The sequence below is a fragment of the Neofelis nebulosa genome, chromosome 7 (assembly GCF_028018385.1).
Source record: "Neofelis nebulosa isolate mNeoNeb1 chromosome 7, mNeoNeb1.pri, whole genome shotgun sequence".
Taxonomy (NCBI): Eukaryota; Metazoa; Chordata; class Mammalia; order Carnivora; family Felidae; genus Neofelis; species Neofelis nebulosa.
In genome coordinates, this window is record NC_080788.1 from 113864688 (window position 1) to 113884867 (window position 20180).

Sequence of the window (20180 nt, forward strand, 5' to 3'; positions counted from 1 at the left end):
CAGATCCTGATTCATAGATATCAGCCCCATATTCCATACCAAAAAAAAAAAAAGTGTGTGTGTGTGTGCATGTGTGTATAAAAATTATGATTCCTTGGAGGAATCTCATTGAAAAAAAATATTTCTTTTATATACACATATTTGAAATTAGAGTATATATAAGAACTGTAATTTTCAAGATTTTTTTTCTATTTATGATCTTTTTTGCATTCCTGTGTTTATACTTTTTCAGTGACAAAGGATAGCTGCACTGCTTTTTACAACAGTTTTTAAAAATTAAGCCTCTGATCATTTTTAAGTTCTTGTTAAGAGATTTTTCTTCCAATATAATAAACATAAAGACCTTATTTCATTTAACATGTCAATTTTATTTAGTAAATAATGTGTTCTTCCTTTTATAGTTCTCCTAGGTTGTAACTCACTAAATTACTTTTATCCATTCTTGTATTTGTAGAGGCTCTTAAAAAGTAAACTTTTCTACTGTGAAGTATAATAATGGTTGATTTAAAATGAGTATGTTAAGGAGCACCTGGGTGGCTCAGTTGATTTAACACCTGACTATTGATTGCAGCTTAGGTTATGATCCCAGGGTCATGGAATCAAGCCCTGCGTCAGGCTCCATGCATGGAGCCTGCTTGGAATTCTCTCTCTCACTCCCTCTGCCCCTCTCCCCTGTCGCACTCTCTCTAAAATAAATAAATAGATAGATAATAAAATGAGTATGTTTAGACCCCTGTGTTTAAGATGAGCAGCAGAGCATTAACTTGAAGTGAATGGAACATTGCCTCTTTGTGTTACTCTATTTTACACCATCCTGAGTCTTATTCCTGTCCTGACAGCTACTGTTTTTACAGCTTTAAGTTTTAGTGTGTGATCGTTGGTGAAATTTAAGTTAATAAAATTTACTGACATAGTTTTTCATCTTTGCTTAGGTACATAATTACATTACTGTTTTCTATTGGACTTGGGTGAAAGCATAAATCAAGAGATGCTGTTAGTTCTTTTTCCTTCAAAGGATATTTTCAGTCTTTGCACATTCTTTTCCCAAAGATTTATGGTAGTGTCCAAGGCTATCTTTCTGGTAATTGGTGTCCTCAAAACCACTGCTCTGAGAATTCTTCATTAAATTTTTTTTTTTAATTTTTTTAATGTGTATTTATTTTTGGCAGAGAGAGACAGAGCATGAGCGGGAGAGGGGCAGAGAGAGAGGGAGACACAGAATCCGAAGCAGGCTCCAGGCTCTGAGCTGTCAGCACAGAGCCCGACGCCAGGCTCGAACTCACAGATCACGAGATCATGACCTGAGCTGAAGTCGGACACTCAACCGACTGAACCATCCAGGCACCTCAGTTCTTCATTAAGTTTTAAAGATTGTTGCTGGCATGTTGCATTTGTCAGACATCTTTTGATCATTCAAACACATTACAAACAGACATATTCATCTCCTAGCTTCTGTTCTACACTGTTTCTGATAGAACTGTTCAGTTTTCATAATTGCTTTGACTATAGCAACAACTTATACAACATAGATGACTTCAGATTTGTGTCTTAGTACAAATAATTGTATCCAACATTTGTTAAGCACTTGGTATGTATTAGGAATGATACTAAGTATTTTATATGTTTTATTGTATTTAAGCAAAGGAAAAAAATCCTAAATCTGAATAGGGTGCAATGTCTTATAAACTGAAAGCATATAATAATGATTAATGGATTAAGTTCAGAATTGGAGTCTACAGGTATGAGTTCCTTTCTGAGGTTTTCTACTGATTTACCCTGTGGCTTTGGATTAGTTATAGAATTTTACCAAAAGAGAAGTAATAAATCTCTTCTGTATTATGTAATATAGGAATATGTTAACTATTTAAATAGAGAATATCTGTAGGAGTTTTGTAAAAGCACATAAATAAAAACTTCTGATGTGAATATTTCTACTATTGAATTATGTGGTTAAATGATATTCACGTTTAACTCTCCAATGTAGTAGAGAAATAAGCTTTTTTCAGAGCATTATAAATTAAATGTAGAGTATGTTATCATAACTAGCATTATATTGTGACATCCTTTTAGTTAGCTAAAAATACTTTGTAGTGTTAATACTTTAGTTTTATAAGAAGAGTAACAAACATCATGACCCCTTTTTAAAAATGGAAAACTGAGAGATAAATTTCCAGAGGCATAAAAATAAAAACATAAGCTGATATTCACTTATTATGTGAATAATGAAGGACTCTTAGGTTATAGGTGATGAATAAAAAGTGAGACGATCATAAAATGAGAGGTTAGTAGCTTTAAAATCAATCTTTAGATGAGCAAACCTGTAGAGCAGGTTGTTTAATTCAAGCTCTAGCATGCCATAGGCTCCAATTACTTACATGTACACATTTTTCTCTCATATTTACTGATGGAACTTAGTTAAGTTTATCTCAAAATAGCAGAAATATTGGATTACTCTGTTTTTAGGAAGGACTTACTCATTTTCTTCTTTCCCAGTTGGCTGCTAATTTTAAAATTGAGGGTGGTATGAGATGACAAAATACAACACTTTACAATGATAATTAAAACAGAAAGGAACTGTTTTTACCTGTTTTCGCTCTCTTCTCAGCAGTTCTTCCACTCATCCCAGTTCCTTGACTTCACCTATGTCTTGTTCCTCTCACTTTATCCCATGTGACTATTTTTGTGAGAACCTAATTTTGTAGAAAGAGAACTTTAAACATGATAATTATGTGTTCGTAATGTAGATACTTTATAAAGAGTCCACAGTGAGAATTATCATACCTTAGGGCAAAAGAGCAAAGTTTGAGACTGTCTAAAATCAATTGGCAGTGAGCCATTTGCAAACAGTACATATAGGTCTGAAGTAGGAGCTTGTTTCTTTTATTCTCAATTGTGTAAGGATAGCCTAAAGTTACACTGTGATATAAATATTAAAACTTGCACTGCTTTAGGGATACCAAGTAATTATGTGTGATCATTAGTAAAGTGGAAATTCAATGTATAGATTTTTTTTAGGCAGCTGTTATGTTTCTGTTTAAATTGTACACTTCTAACCACATTAAAAAAACAAACAAACAAACAAAAAACAACTCCAGAGTAGGTGGAATACAGAGACTGGGCTATATTCTCACCTGTTGAGTAACAGACAGCCCCCTTATAGTACAATTTTAAATTGTATCATCTTTCAACTTCATTTTTCTTCAGATTTGAGAAACAGGATATTTTCCCTTATGTACACAATCAGCTTTTGAAAAGGAGCATGAATGAGTAACATTTTTTTTTCTATATAGATTGAAAGACATATGTACTATGTATCTACCATAAAGAACTTTTATTTTCTTGGGCCCCTGGGTGGCTCAGTCGGTTGAGTGTCCGACTTCGGCTCAAGTCATGATCTCATGGTTGGTGGCTTCGAGCCCAGCATCAGGCTCTGTGCTGACAGTTCAGAGCCTGGAGCCTGCTTCAGATTCTGTCTCCCTCTCTCTCTGACCCTCCCCTGCTCATTCTCTCTTTCTCTCTCTCTCTCTCAAAAATAAACATTAAAAAAATTTTTTTAATTTAAAAAAATTTATTGTCTTTTACATAATGCCAAAAGTGAATAAATGTATATTCCAGATATAAAAATACTAATAATCCATAGAAGTATCACTAGTCTTTCACCTTTTCCTGCAATGAGATGTGAAGTAGTGCTATTTATATAAGTGGAATATGAAGATAAGTATTCTCATGAAAATCTCTTATAAAAATAATTTTATCATCTGAGTTCCCTGATTTTTGTTTGATAATTTGATTATCAAGTTAATGTTTAGATAAAGGAGGAAATTAATGTGAAAAAATAACTCACTGTGGAAAGAGAAAAGTAAAGTTAAGAAGTATTTGCTATATACTCTCAAATTGGTTAATAACTTGGTTGGGATCTAAATGTTAGCAAACAAGGTGAGATTTTTTCATAAAATAATACTTGGAAATTTTTTAATTACCCATGATGAAGACTGTCTCAGTAGCCCAGAAACTGATTTTTACTCTAATGTTAAAATAAATCCTTTTGTTGAGCTAGATAAACTGGTTAGCTTGCTTTAGGGAGCCATGTTATAAGAAATACTTATCTTTAAACCTTGGTGATATGTTAACTTGGTGACACTTAATGAGAACTGAGTTGAACTGTGGGGCTGTTGGCATCTTATACTCACTTCATTGGGATGGAAGATGACATTGCTGTGGTACTTAAATTTTTACTCTTGTGTGCTTTTTGTCTCCTTTGATCTTTCATCATACTCAGATCTTACTTCAACATTGTACAACTTTAACTGAAAAACAAAATGAGAGTATCTCCACTCTTCTAGGAGTGGAAGAAAATGTAAATATTTAAGAAGTCTAAAAACTCTGAGTTAAAGAAGTATATAAATAAGATCGTTTCTTCCAAATAAAACTCAGATAAGTACCTTCATTCCCTGGTTGCAGCTTCTCCTTTGTAACAGTAGCCTTTAACCACTTAGTCACATGTTATGATACACTGATGTGTTATGATTGGTTGAAAAGTATTTGCAACTAATAAAAAATTAAACTATGCAAGTGAATATTTTAATCAATTAGAATAAATTCAAGGCTGCCTTTAGAATAATGTCCCTCTTGCTTCCATTATGCTCTGTCTCTTAAATGAAAGGAGAAAGGAGTAGATTTGTAGCTGGTGCTCCTTCTTGAATATCTAGGAGTTAGTCATGTACAATTTTTATCCATCATGTGTAGTCTTAAGGAAAAATAATATATTAAAGATAGCTTCTGTGTGCCATATGATACTTACAGAGGCAGACTGAATTGTTAGTTTATTATAACCCTTTTTTAAAGTGTAAAATAAAATTAATGTGTTTACCCTTTAATTGATAAAGTAGGGTAAATTTAATTGGCTGTCATTAAACTGCCTATTTATTACCTAATTTATCTCCTCAGTAGGTCTATATTTTGCTCTGATGAAGGCTCCTCATATTTATTTCAGTCTACTTTACAAAGTTGAATACAGGTGAGCATGAAAATTAGATCAGGTGATACACATTATCATTAATCTACCGCATTCCTTCCATCTGTAACGTGTTTTTCAAAGTTGGTCCTTTGACCAGTATCACAAGCATAACCAGAAACTAGTTAGAAATGCAGATTTTGAGGTGCCAGCACTTGGTTTCGTTCGGCTCAGGTCATGATGTCATGGTTCATGGGTCCAAGCTGCACATAGGGCTTCGCGCTGTCTCTCTCTCAAAATAAATAAATAAACGTTAAAAAAAAAAAAAAGAGTTTTAAAGATACTCTTTGTTATTTAAGACTATTTAATCAGCAGAGGGCACTGCAGTAATTCTTAGGAAATTTTGTTAAATCTATATAGTCAAATTACAGTCATATAGATATTAATACGTAGGTTATGCTCTGTTGATAAAAATATGTCTAGAAAAATAAAGAAAAGCACTATATTCAGTGGTTTTTCACAGTCACCATGAGTATAAGGAATTTCTGCACATTTACATTTAGCTAATATGTGTCCTGTACATATTTAAACCACATGGCCCGTTAGCAATAACATTTTTTGATATTGTTCTTCCTGTGAAATTAAAATGGATCTGAATTTCATTGGCAAGTTCTCGGGGCTATAAAATTATTGTTTATAACACCCTTTTTTTGCAACTTGAACAGTCTATGAAGCACTTTCTGACTTTAATGTGTCTTAAAAGTGTCTTTGATAAAAAGATCACAATAAGTGGTTTTCCCTAGGTGGTTTCATAGTTTAGAAAGCATTTAGCAACTTTCATAGTTTAGAAAGTATTAAGAAGTTAAATATGAAATGTTTTATTTAAAGAGAGTGGCTAAATCCAATTAAACCTCATTATTTTGGACTCCACTAGTTCAGAAAAGGTTATATGTGAAGTAGGAATATAAACTTCTCCTATTGCTCAAGGAAACAAAGATAATGTATAAGAAAGTTAGAAACAATTTAATTAAAAAATTTCAAACTTTTAATGGCATTCTTTTTTGCCATTCATTATGAATAGCCTATTGATAATGAATGCTTGTTACTTACTCATTAACAGGCACAGATAAAGCTACACTTATTAAAACCATTCTTCTGTTTCTATGATCTACTAATTTAGACAGAATTTTCTCATTTCCTCTAAATTAAGTTTTATTCCATTGCTCTTTACCACCTTCTTGTACCTTTTCATTTATGGTTTATAGATGTTTTTACCCAGCTCTTGCTCTCTTGTCCACCTTCCAACTCCCACTTCATTTGGCTGCTTGTTCCTTTTAGATCCAGTATTTCAGTATTCTGCTCCCTGCCTCCCACTTGCCAGTGTTCTTACATTTAGGTTCTTGCTCTCCATTCTCTTTCCCCTCATCTTTGCTTCTCAACCACTGTTTCTAGGTTTCATTTCTGGATTTTTGTGTGTTTCCTATTTTCTAACTGGTATAATCAATCAAAACTGCAAGGAAGTAAGGTGGATTAGAAAGAAGAGGCACAAAGAGAATTACCATGTATTGAATGCCTATTCTATGCTAGGTTATTGACTTGTATCATTTAGTTCTCCTAAGATGTAGGTATGTTTCATTATTATCTCCATTTTATTCATAAGTACACTGAAGCTCCAAGAGGTTAAATATTTTGTTCTAATTCACAGAGCAACTATGTGATAAAGCCGGGTTTCAAACCTATATTGGTTCATTTATTCATTCTTTTATTCAACAAATATTTATTGAGTACACATACTATATGTTGAGCACTGTCCTAGGTGCTGCAATACATCCAGCTCTTACTCTCATGAACTGTAACTGTTGTGGCATTGTCTGACTTCACAGATGGTGATCTTTCTGCTATACTAAACAGCTTTAGAGGAAGAGAAAATACAAAAGGAAATAGAAGGGCTCTAATGTTTTATGGAAAAGATAATATTTGATATAGATATAAAAAAAGGACTGTTCTGTGTGTTATTTAGAAATATCTTGTGTGTATGTATGCATATATATGTGTGTATATATATATATATATATATATATATATACGCATCCTTCAAAGTATTCAGAAATTGATATTGTTATCATTCTTTTCATTGGTTTCATTTTTGTTCAACAAGAGAATGATAAAAAATGTATATATCCAATCAAAAATGCTATTTTGTGTTTAGTCCTAGAAAGAGTGTGACACTTCTGCACTCACCACTGTAGACACCAGTGCCTTTTAGTGGCATCACCAAAGTATCTGTTTTTCTTTTATGTTCTAAAACAAGCAAAATTTGTGTCTGGAGGCCCAGATTATCTAGACAGCTTCACCATTAATTGTCCTCCCTAAATTACATTTAGAAAAAGATGAAGACCTCTGTGTAAAGAATACGTTTATTCATCCATCCATTCATCATCCATATATTTATTAATACTCTGAAAAGATATTTAGGATGGTTTGCCCAAATACATGAAACAAAAATAGACCTTTTAATAGAATAAATGTGGGAAAATAAGGAAAGGAAAAATAAGATGAAATTAGGTTGTGTTCCCTAGTAAAAAGGATACACAGATTTGACTCTTCTCAAGGGTAACTGATTCATAAGCATCATAATTAAAAACAAACAAACAAACAAAAAATGGTAGCCCAGGGGAGTACCCATTCCTAAGTATGACACTTGAGAGAAAGTTTCTCATATAGCTCCTCCTAAAGAGGATCACAGTGCAAAGTGGTATATGATGGCCTTAAATACTTCCTAATATAAATACGAGTTTCACTGAGCCATTTCATTGGATCCAGTTGCACATAGTAAAACAATTCTTAGAAAAGTAAGAAGAGGCACTGTAGGTAGACCACTGTGGTCCAGCCAAATCCAGTGGTTTTAGAGAATCTATAAAAATTAGTGAATTACATCTCTTGTAGATAGTTCTCATTTACAATTTGTCAATCAGGTTTTTCATGTGGTAGGTGACGGTGAATTTACACACTTTTAGAAGTTTGTTTTATTCACTACTGTAACATCAATTCTAGAATACTACCTAGGGCATATTAGATGCTTAATAAATATTTGTTGCGTGGATAGATAAATGTTTTTGAGGTATCTGTTTAAGTGAAAGACTTCTCAGCTATTTTAATATTTTCTTCCTTTGTCCTTAAATAACGTATGCTACTATACTTTGGAGTACATCATCTTTATATGGATCCCAAATTCATTAAATGTTGAACACTGTTTATGTGACTTTTTCAAGCAGATGGTGAAGTAAATGTTAGCCCTGTCCAAAGAATTCTTTTAAGATTGTTCTCAGTAATATGACATACTTGATTTTTAAGACTCTAAGATTTACAGTCTCTAAGTAAAGGTTACAAACATCAATAAAGCAGTTTATCACATGGAAATAGTGTTTCTTATCAGGAGACCTCAGAATCATACTAGAAAGCTGAGTTTGGAAAACCAAGGATAGATTCTGGATAATGCTAGCTTGGCATTATTTTAGCTATATATTTAAATAAAAGTAATTAACTCCCAAACTTAGGAATTTAAGAATTTCCTTTTCTCCTGCCTGCTGGCCCTCTATTTTTAAGGCAGGTTTTATTGAAAGACATTATGGTAGTGTTAATTTTCCTTTAAAATTCTGCCATTGTTAGATATCACATTATGCTGGGATTCAGTGGACTAGTAGATCACATCAATTCTGGTAATGCTTTATTCTATATAATTATAAGGGATTAAATAACTTTGTGCAACTTAAAAGTTTATTTATAACATCAACCAGCATCTAACACATACCTGATACAGTTCAATTATTTTGCCAAGTTCTCGACCTAAATTTTGCCAGAGCTACAATCTGATTTAGTACTATCCCTCTACTTCTAATAAAATATTAAAAAAATAATCTTTCTCTATATTCCTCCATAATTTATCTTTTATTTCATTTGCCTTTCTTCTTCTGTACTGGAATAGTTTATTTTGCAAACTTTATTCCTGTATTGCTCCCAATTACTATAAATTACTTCATATGTAGGAACAGGATTAAGAATACATTTAGTCATTTATTTCACTCCCAACTTTGAGCGTTAAACATATCTTTACCATCACAATATGATAAATATGTATCTACTTTGACCTTTAGAAAGTGAAATTTTCCTGTCTAATTCACTTTAGGTTTAACTACACAGTCTTAAAAATGCCCTATCTTAAAGCATCTATTGTATAGTTAAAACCTATCACTCCATTAATTGTTTTTAAAAATACCAAGATAATTTATATTGAAAATATGAAAGATGGTAAATTTAGTTTTTCTTCTACCCAAAACATGAGAAAGTTAACTTGGTACTTCCTGAGTTCCTTTTAATTGTATCATAAAATCATAGAGCTAGGACAGAAACAAAATGATCTCAGGTTTTAGGGATTAATTATTTCATGTGTAATAGACAAAGAAAAATACCCAGATTTCTTGCACTGTGAAAATCATTGAGCTATTATAACAATCTGAGATTTCATTTTAAAATTTAGGTTTTTAGATGAGACTTGCATCAAATACCTCTGAATTATAAGAAATAAGAAAGGTCTGCTAATATATAAAAGTTCCCTGGATGTCCTGGTTGTCAGCTTTTATTCAGAGGTCCCAAAGAACTGAGTCTCAATAAATACAATGTTTGGGAAACTACAAAGTATGGTTTATAGAAAGCATGATTTATAATTATTTTTAAGTTAACTTTACTACTCTGCATTCCTTCTTTTTGGCTTATTTCACTCAGTTTGCTATTTAATCTTTAATTACAGGCCACAAAAGAAGTAATAGAACGGGAAGCGCCAGGGATGGCCCTGGCAATGCTGATGGGATCACTTAATGTTACACCTCTGGGCATGCTCTCTAGGTAAGAAAGTCACCAACATGTTGCAAAGAAAATTAATTCCATACCACTAATCACTACAATAGTCTGATTAATATAAGAAACTTTAGCCAATAACACTTAAATTTGCTCCCTTTTTCCCCCCAGAGTTAAGAGTCTTAGTATCCTGTCTAGATAAATCTTAACCAGTTTCCTTCAAGTTTTTTTTTCACATATTATCTTTAAACTTTTAGAAAATATTAGATTATGCTAAAAGTTGTCAATCCTGACCCAGAGAAGAGTGCAGTTTATTAAGATGTAAAATTATTTTTGTATGTGATTATTTGTAATCATCAATTAATATTCATTAATTGTCATTAAATGCTAATTTAATAACAGTAAACAGAATTTTTTTTTCAGTAAGTTATTCTCATATGTTAGAAATTTTTAAATAGGCATATTTATGTGTGGTCATAAAAAGCTAAATTAATATTAGTGTTTTAAGTTAGTATATTTAAAACTGTGCCTTTGTTGACATAGATGTTGACATCCTTTCTCTCTGATGTTTTAGTTATTTGTTATTGTTTTAGTAACTTAGATTAAAATCTTCTTTAATGAGGACAGCATACATCATTTAAGTTAAAGACAGAAGTATCAACTTAGTGAGAACCTGTTGACTTAATGACCATTGATTAATAGACAGTTGATCTCTGAGCAATCTAAAAATACACGACAACATTATAATTTAGGGATTCATAATCATCATGTATAGCCATTTATTCATCCTGTGTACAATATGAATACAAAACTAAATATATCTATGTAACTGTAACACATGGAATATGAATCGTAATGTCCTTTCTGTTACTTAGACAGGGTTTATATCCCATTAATGGCAGTTACTTGAAGCACAGCTACAGGGAAATGTGAATGGGTCATTAGTTACTATATTCTCTTTGCTGTCACATGTACTATAACATTTAATTTCAGTAAGAGCAAAAAAGAATTATAGTAGCATGTAGAAATTGTAAATTTAAAAGTCCATGCTGATCTTTAAGGAATTTGCATTGATTCTTTTAAGCTGTTCTTTTTTTAACCATATCTACATTTCTGAGGTCAAGGGTCACATTGATCCCTTTTCTCTGTGGAATTAAGCAGTGGCCTTTGGACATAAAAGAACATTTTGTTGGCATACAAGGAGTATGGTCAAGAAAAAATTAAACTTCATCTCTTGTTGATTCTTTTATAATAAAAATCTGAGCAGAAATAATAATGCTCTATTTGCCAAGCCCTGTATTAACCATTAGGGATACTAAGGATAGAAAGAAAAATAAGGCATAATCCTCACCTTAAGGATCCCAGAGTTTACTTGGAGAACTTGTTCTTTTCAACTGTTAAGGTAACTCTTTAAGTTCAACATAGCTTTTTTTATCCAGTATAGAAATATCACTTTCCGTCTTATTGAAAGATTTTTCTGGATTAATTCCTCTTCTACCTTCTGAATCCACATAATTCCTGAGCACTGGACTATTGAGTGAGTAGAAATTTAATCAGCAGGAGGTGATTCTAAGTACTTTGGAATAAGCCTATCGTCTTTATGCTGAAGGCTTTGAAAATTAAAATAACTACACAGGATGGTAACAGATTCTACTTGCTTTTCTTTCTGTTCATTGCTTATTTAATGGAGAGTTTATTTACAAGTTTAAAACAGAGATAGTAGTCTGTGTGTATCATGCATAAAAAATTGTGGAATATTTTCCTAACTGTTCATTTTTTGTGAGCAAGGCCTTTTTTCAAGGCCTTTTAAAAATATTACTGTCTTAAAACAGCCATGATTATATTGATGTTTCCTTTCTTATATCATTGTTACCTTGTATGTACTTTGGGCTTTGTACATGCTTCTGTTATAGCACATGCTATATTGTAATTATATACTTATTTGACTGTATTACCTAATTTGTATAAAATCCTTAAGAACAGGAGCTTTATCACATTCATTTTTACATCCTCAGACCCCAAAACAACTTCTGACACATAGTGAGTACTCAAAGAATGTTTATTATTATGATTATTGTTGATAAATCAGTGTTTCATGCTCATTCTATATAATTTTTTTCAAGGTAAAGTAATACAAGTTGTTGCCTTGCCTTCCTATTTTTTTATCTCTAGAAAACAGCATTAAATAAAAATAATTTTTTAAATTTCTAAATCTGCTTAAAATGGTTTTTATCTATTTGATTAACTAAATAAACTCAAGTTATACAACTTGTAACTTACAACAACTTAGTTACAAGATAGTATCAAGTAATAGTTAAGAGCATCATCTCTGAAGCCAGACTGCTTGGGTTCAGTTCTGACTCTACTACTTACTAGCTACTTAACATCTTTTTTGTTTTCATTTTCTAATGTGTATATGAACATGTTAATAGTAACAACTTTTTTGGATTGAATCCATATAAAGTGCTTAGAACAACAACTGATTCATAATAAGTCTTATTTAAGTGTTGACCACTGCTGTGGTGTTTTATTGGTTGAGAGCATGACAACGCCTTCAGTAGCTTTTCTTCATAGTAGTTATTTCATCTAGAAATATTTTCATTCTACCTTCATTCTTGAAGGATATTTTCACTAGATGTAGAATTCTGGATCAACAGTTATTTTCTTTCAGCACTATAAAAAAAACATTATTCCACTGTCTTCTGGCTCTATGTTTCCTACCAAAACTTAAGTGATTCAGAGAAAGCAATGCTAACTAACAGGGAAAGCTATAGCTGTAAAAGCTTACATTTAAAAAAAAAAAAGGAAGATCTCAAAAACAACTACATAACATTACAACTTAACTAGAAAAAGAACAAATTAAACCCAAAGCTAGCAGAAGGAAGAAAATAATAAAGATTAAGACAGAGATAAATAAAATAGAAAATGTAATGACAATATAGAAATCAACTAAACCAAATATTGACTCTTTGAAAAGATGGACAAAATTGAAAATTTTTAGCTTATATTGGCTAAGAAAAAAAAAGAGACAAGACTCAAATTACTAAACTCAGAAACAAAAATGGGGACATTACTACCAATTCTATAGAAATAAGTACTATAAGAAAGTACTATTAACCATTGTATGCCAGTAAATTGGATAACCTAGATGAAATGGACAAATTCCTATAAACACAAACCCTATGCAGATTGAATCAGAAAAAAATAGAAAATCCAAATAGATCTGTAACAAGTTAGATTGAATCAGTAATCAAGAACCTATCTACATATAAAATGGCTGTATCAGATGTCTTCACTGGAGAATTCTACCAAACATTTAAATTTTCTCCTTTATCCTACAACTGTGGTATATTACCTTGATTGCTTTTCATATGCTGAACCATCCTTGCATTCTAGGGATAAATTCCACTTGGTCATGGTGTATAACCCTTTTAATATACTGCTGAATTTGTTTTGCTAGTATTTGTTGAAGATCTTTACATCAATGTTCATAAGGGACACTGGCCTGTAGTTTTCGTATCTTGTTCTTTGTCGGGCTTTGATATTAAGGCAATGCTGGCCTCATAGAATTAGTTAGGAAGTCCCTTTTCTTCTGTTTTTTGGAAGAGTTTGAGGAGGAATGGTGTCTGTTTTTCTTTAAATGTTTGGTGGAATTATTTAAGATAATTGTAGATTGGCATGCAACTGTAAGAAATACTGCTTAGAAATGCCATGCAGCTTTATCAGGTTTTCCCCAATGGGAACAACTTGTAAAACTAGCACAAAATTAAAATCAGCATATTAACATTGATGCAGTGAAGATAAAGAACAATTCCATCACCACAAAGATTCTCCCGTTGTCTTTCTTTTGCCATACCTACCTATCTCCTACCCAGCCTTTCTGTCCAAATCTTTGACAACCACTAATCTGTCCTCCATTTCTCTATTTTGCCATCTTGAGAATTTAACTAAGTAGAATCATGTAGTATGTAACCTTTTTGATGTTTTTTTCCATTCAGCATAATTCCCTAGAGACTCAAACAATTGTTACATGAATCAACAGTCCACTGGTTTTTATTGCTGAGTATTCCCTGGAATTGATGTATCATAGTTTGTTCTACCATTTTTCTATTGAAGGACATCTGGGTCATTTCCAGGTTTGGCTTTTATGAACAAAGTTACTCTGAATTTTGTTTACAGGTTTTATTAACAGAAATTTCTGTTTTTCTGGGATAAATACCCAGAATACAGTTGCTGGGTCATACAGCAGTTATGTGTTTACTTTTATGATAAACTGCCAAATTATTATCCACAATAACTGTGCCATTTTATATCCCCACCAACAGTGTATGAGTGATTTGTTACATTTACATTATGGTTTCCTTTTGGTAGTGTACATCCTGTGTGTTTGGCAAATGTATACTGACATATATTCATCTTTATGGTATCATACAGAGAATTTCACTGTCCTAAAAATCCTTTGTGCTCTGCCTATTCATCCCTCTTTCTTTTTCAGTACCTGGCAACCACTGACCTTTTTCCTATCTCCATTGTTTTGACTTTTCCAGTATGTCATCTAGCTGGAATCATATAGTATGTAGCCTCTCTAGATTAGCTTCTTTTGCTAAATAATAGCATTTAAGCTTCCTTTGTGTCTTTTCATGACTTAATAGCTCATTTCTTTTTAACACTGAGTGATATTCCATTGTCTGGATGTACCATTTATTTATCCATTCACTTACTGAAGGTCATCTGGTTGCTTCCAAGTTTTGGCAGTTATGAACAAAGCTGCTGTAAACATCCATGTGCAGATTTTTGTGTGAAATTTTGGTGAATAAATTTATAGTGAATAAATTTTCAACTACTTTGGGTAAATATCAAAGAGCAGAATTGCTGGATTGTCTGAGAAACTGTGATGTCTTCCAAAGTGGCTACATCATTTTTCATTCCCACCAGCAATGAATGCAATTTCCTGTTGTTCTGTGTCCTCAACAGTATTTGGTGTTGTCAGAGTTCAGAATTTCAGCCATTCTTTTTTTTCTTTTTTAAGATTTTTTTTAGGTAATCTCTGCACACAACGTGGGACTCAAACCCACAACCCCGAGATCAAGAGTGGCATGCTCCACTAACTGAGCCAGCCAGGTTCCCCAAGTTTTGGCCATTCTAATAGATGTGTAGCATTATCTAATTATTGCTTTAATTTGCATTTCTCTGATGACATATGATGTTGAACATTTTTTCGTATGAATATTTACCATCTGTATATCTTCTGTAATGAGTTGTCCGTTAAGGTCTATGGCCCATTTTTTGGGTTGTTTGTTTTATTATTGTTGAGTTTAAAGGTTTCTTTGTACATTTTGATTAATATTTCTTTATCAGATGTGTCCTTTGCAAATATTTTTTCATTCTCTGACTTGTCTTTTCTAGACATTGTTTTTCATAGTGCAGAATTTTTAATTTTAATGAAGTCCAGTTTACCAATTATTTCCTTTACGGATTGTACCCCTAGCATTGTATCTAAAAAGTAATCATACCCAACTCATCTATGTTTTCTCCTGTGTTATCCTGTAGTTCTCTAGTTTTGTATTTTCCATTTTGTTCTATGATCCATTTTGAGTTAATTTTTGAGAAAGATGTAAAGTCTATGTGTGGATTCATTTTTTTCACATGTACATGTCCAGTTGTTCCATGTACATGTCCAGTCTATTTATTGAAAAGACTATCTTTGCTCCATTGTATTGCTTTTGCTCCTTTATGAAAGATCAATTTACTATATTTATGTGTTTCTACATTTCTGGGTTCTCTATTCTGTTCCATTCATCTATTTGCTGTTCCTTCACCAGTACCACACTAGCTATAACTTTATAGAAGGGAATCAGAGTCCATATGTATAAGTCTCCTAACTTTATTCTGCTTCAATATTGTGTTGACTATTTGGGATCCTTTGTCTCTCCATAGAGAATGTAGAATCAGTCTGTAAATATCCATAAAACAACTTGCTGGGATTTTTATTTAGATTGCCATTGAATCTATAGATCAAACTGGGAAGAACTGACATCCTGATGATATTTACTTTTCTGATGTATAAACATGGAATAGGAACTTTATTTAATTCTTCATTGATTTCACTCAGTCTGATAGCTTTTGTTAGATGTATATAAGTTTTTCATTTGGGGGGCTGCTAATGTAACTGATATATTTTTCATTTCAGTTTCAGTTGTTTATTGCTGATATATAGGAAAATGATTGACTTTTGTATTTTAACTTTGTATTCTGTAACCTTGCCATAATACTTCTTAGTTCCAGAAGTTTTTTTCTTGACTCTTTCGGATGTTTTACTTAGGTGACCATGTCATATATAAAGAAAGGTAGTTTTGTTTCTTCCTTCCCAATTTGAATACCTTTATTTCCTTTTCTTGTCCTATTGCAGTAGCTAAAAATGTCCAGTATAGTGTTGAAAAGGAGTGGTGAGAGAGGATATCATACTTGATCTTACTAAGCAAGCTTTGAATTTTCACCATTGAGAAATGTATTGGATGTATGTTTTTGTGGATATTTTTTATCAAATTGAGGATGTTTCCCTCATGCCCCTCTATTCCAGCTTACTGGGTTTTTATCACAGTGGGTGTAGGATTTTGTCAAATGTTTGTTCTGCATCTATTGATATGCTCATGTGACTTTTCTATTTTTTGCCTGTTGATGTGATTGATGGATTATATTAATTGATTTTGAAATGATGAACCTGCCTTGCATACTTGGGATTAATCCTACTTGGTCATGGTGTATATATTTTTTTAACATTGTTGGATTCAATTTGCTAATATTTTGTTGAGGATTTTTGCAGATATTGTGTATAGGTTTTTTCTTCTAATGTCTTTGCTTGGCTGGTGTTAGGCTAATACTAGCTAGCCTCATAGAATGAGTTTGGAAGTATTCCCTCTGTCTCTATCTTCTTTAAAAGATTGTAGAGAATTGGGGTAATTTCTTCCTTAAAGGTTTGGTAGAATGCACTATTGAATATATCCAAAACTGGTGCCTCCTGTTTAGAAGATTTTTTTTTTAATGTTCATTTATTTTTGAGAGAGACAGAGACAGAACGCGAGTGGGTTAGGGGCAGAGAGAGAGGGAGACACAGAATCCAAAGAAGGCTCCAGGCTCCAACCTGTCAGCACAGAGCCCAACACAGGGCTTGAACTCACAAACTGTGAGATCATGATCTGAGCCGAAGTCGGACGCTCAGCCGACAGCCACCCAGGCACCCCTAGAAGATTATTAATTAGTGATTCAATTTCTTTAATAGAATAGGCCTATCTAGATTGTCTGTTTCTTCTTATGTGAATTTTAGCAGATTGCATCTTTAATATAATGGTTCATTTCATCCAGGTTATCAAATTTATGAGTGTGGAGTTGTTGTAAGTATTATTTTATTATCTTTTTAATGTGCATAGAAACTATAGTGATACCCTCTCTTTTATTTCTAATATTAATAATTTGTGTATTCTCTCTCTTTTTTTTTTTTTTAACTTAGCATGGCTAGAGGCTTATTGGTTTTATTTATCATTTCAAAGAACTGGTTTTGGTTTTGGAGATTTTCTCTGTTGATTGCCAGTTTTCAGTTTCACTGATTTCTGCTCTAATTTTTGTTATTTCTCTTCTGCTTACTCTGAATTATTTTGCTTTTATTCTATTTTCTTTTTCTTAATTTTTTTTAATGTTCATTTATTTTTGAGAAAGAGTGAGACAGAGTGTGAGTGGGGGAGGTTCAGAGAGAGGGAAACAGAATCTGAAGCAGGCTTCAGGCTCTGAGCTGTCAACATGGACCCCGACATGGGTCTCGAACCCATAAACCATGAAGTTATGACCTGAGCCAAAGTCAGACGCTTTATCCACTGAGCCACCCAGACCCCCCCAGGCGCCCAGGCGCCTCTATTTTTCTATTTTTCTTAAGGTGTAAATTCAGATGATTGATTTCAGATCTTTATTTTTAGTGTTCAAGGCTATAAATTTCCTTCTAAACCCTTCTTTCTCTGCATTTCAAAGTTTGAAATTTCTCTCTCTCTCCCTATTTTTTTTTTTTTACTTTTCATCTTTGTGTCTTATTTCATAACTAGAAATTTGTATTTCTTAATTCTCTTCAGCTATTTTGCCAATTCCCTTACTCCCTTTCATTTTTGTTTAGTTCAAAATATTTCAAAATTTCTCTTGGATATTTCTCCCTTGAAGTGTCTTCTTTTCTTTTCTTTTCTTTTCTTTTCTTTTCTTTTCTTTTCTTTTCTTGACTCAAGCATTATTTCAAAGTGTGCTGTTTAATTCCACTGTGGTCTGAGAGTAGACACTGTAGAATTTCTATCCTTTTTAAATTTGTTAAGGTGTGTTTCATGGCCCAGAAAGTGGTCTACCTTGGTGAATGTCTCACATGAGCTTGAGAAGAATGTGTATTCTGTCATTGTTGGATGAAGTAGTCTATAGATGTCGATTATACCCAGTGTTTGATGGAGTTGTTGAGTTTAGGTATGTCTTTACTGATTTTCTGCCTGTTGTATGTGTCCATTTCTGAAATAGGGGTGTTGAAGTCTGCAACTATGATAGTGGGCTTAATTTCTTCTCTTTGTAGTTTTTAGTCTTTGCCTCACATAGTTTGATGCTCTGTTGTTAGGTGACCGCTTGTTAAAAACATGTTTTTTTGGAGAATTGACCCCTTTATCATTATAAATGTCCTTCTTTAGCACTGGAGACTGTCCTGGCTTTGAAGTCTGCTCTGTCTCAAACTAATATAGTTACTCCTGCTTTATTATTATTATTATTATTATTATTATTATTATTATTGTTATAAATGTTAGCATGATAGGTTTTTCTATATATATCCATTTACTTTTAATCTATATTTATATGTTTAAAGGGGGTCTCTTGTAAACAGCATATAGTGGGGTTGTGTTTTTAATCCACTCTGACAATCTCTGTCTTTTATTTTTGCATTTAGACCATCGACATTCAAAGTGATTAGTAATATAGTTAGATTAATATCTCCCATATTCAATACTGTTTTCTATTTGTTGCCATTCTTTGTTCCTATTTTTATCTTTCACTTTTTCTGCCATTTGTTTGTTTTAATTGAGCCTTATATATGATTCTGTTTTTTCTCCTTTCTTAGCATATCAATTATACTTCTTGTTTTACTTTTTTTAGTGGTTGCCCTAGAGTTTACAATATACACTTACAACTAACCAAGTCCACTTTCAAATGGAATACCTTATAATTACACCTTGTAATAACAAAATTATCCTAATTCCTTCCTTCTTCCTATCCTTTGTATAACTGCTGTCATTCATTTCACTTATATACATAAGGATACATATACACATAAAATATATACATAAGCATATATAATGAATATACTGTTGATCTTATCATTTTGAACAAACTATTATATGTTAGATCAATTAAGAATAAGAAAAATAAGTTTTTATTTTACTTTGATTATTCCTTCTTTTATGCTCTGTGTAAGGACCTGTATCATTTACCTTTTCTCTAAACAACTTCTTTTAACATTTCTTGCAAGGCAGATCTACTGTCAACACATACCTTCAATTTTTATTTGAGAAGCCTTTATTTCTCCTGCACTGCTAAAAGGATAACTTCACAGTGTACAGAATTCTAAGTTGGTTGTTCTTTTCTCTCAACACTTTAAATATTTCTCTCCACTTTCATCTTGCTTGCATGGTTTCTGAGCAAAGGTCAGGTTAATTCTTATCTTTGTTTCTCTTTACATAAAGGTTTTGTTTTTCCTCTGACTTTTAGGATTCTTTCTCTTTGATTTTCTATAGTTTGAAATTATATGTGTAGGTATAGTTTGAGGTTTTTTTTGTTTTTTGTTTTTGCATTTATCCTATTTGGAGTTCTCTGACTATTTTGGTGTCTGACATTAATTTGGGGGAAATTCTCAAGCATGTTTTAAGTATTTCTTCTTTTCTTCTTCTAGGATTCCCATTACACACATGTTATACCTTCTTTAGTTGTCCCACAGTTCTTGGATATTTTGTTTTGTTTTCAGTCTGTGTTCTTTTTATTTTGCAGTTTTCAAAAGTTCTATTAATATATCCTCTAGTTCAGAAATTCTTTTCTCAGCTATGAGCCCATTAAAGGCATTCATCATTACTGTTCAATTTTTTTTTTATGCCTAGCATTTCTTTTTCATTCTTTCATTGGATTCTATCTTTCTGCTTACATTGCCCATCTGTTCTTGCATGCTATCTACTTTATCCATTATAGCCCTTCACATATTAATCTTATTTTAAATTCCTGGTCTGATAATTCCAACATCCTTGCCATACCTGGTTCTGATGTTTGCTCTTTCACTTAAAAATTGTGTTTTTACCTTTTAGTATGCCTTGTA

General features: G+C 32.3%; 1 protein-coding gene across 15 annotated transcripts in view; it reads left to right on the forward strand.

The window, feature by feature from the left end:
- Positions 1-20180, forward strand: part of GPHN (gephyrin) — a 633256-nt gene that overhangs the window by 338513 nt on the left and 274563 nt on the right. For all 15 annotated transcript variants that reach the window (XM_058739364.1, XM_058739365.1, XM_058739368.1 and 12 more), the window contains one exon: positions 9762-9856. In XM_058739364.1, coding sequence (XP_058595347.1) covers positions 9762-9856 — 95 coding nt within the window. The remainder of the gene's footprint in view (positions 1-9761; positions 9857-20180) is intronic.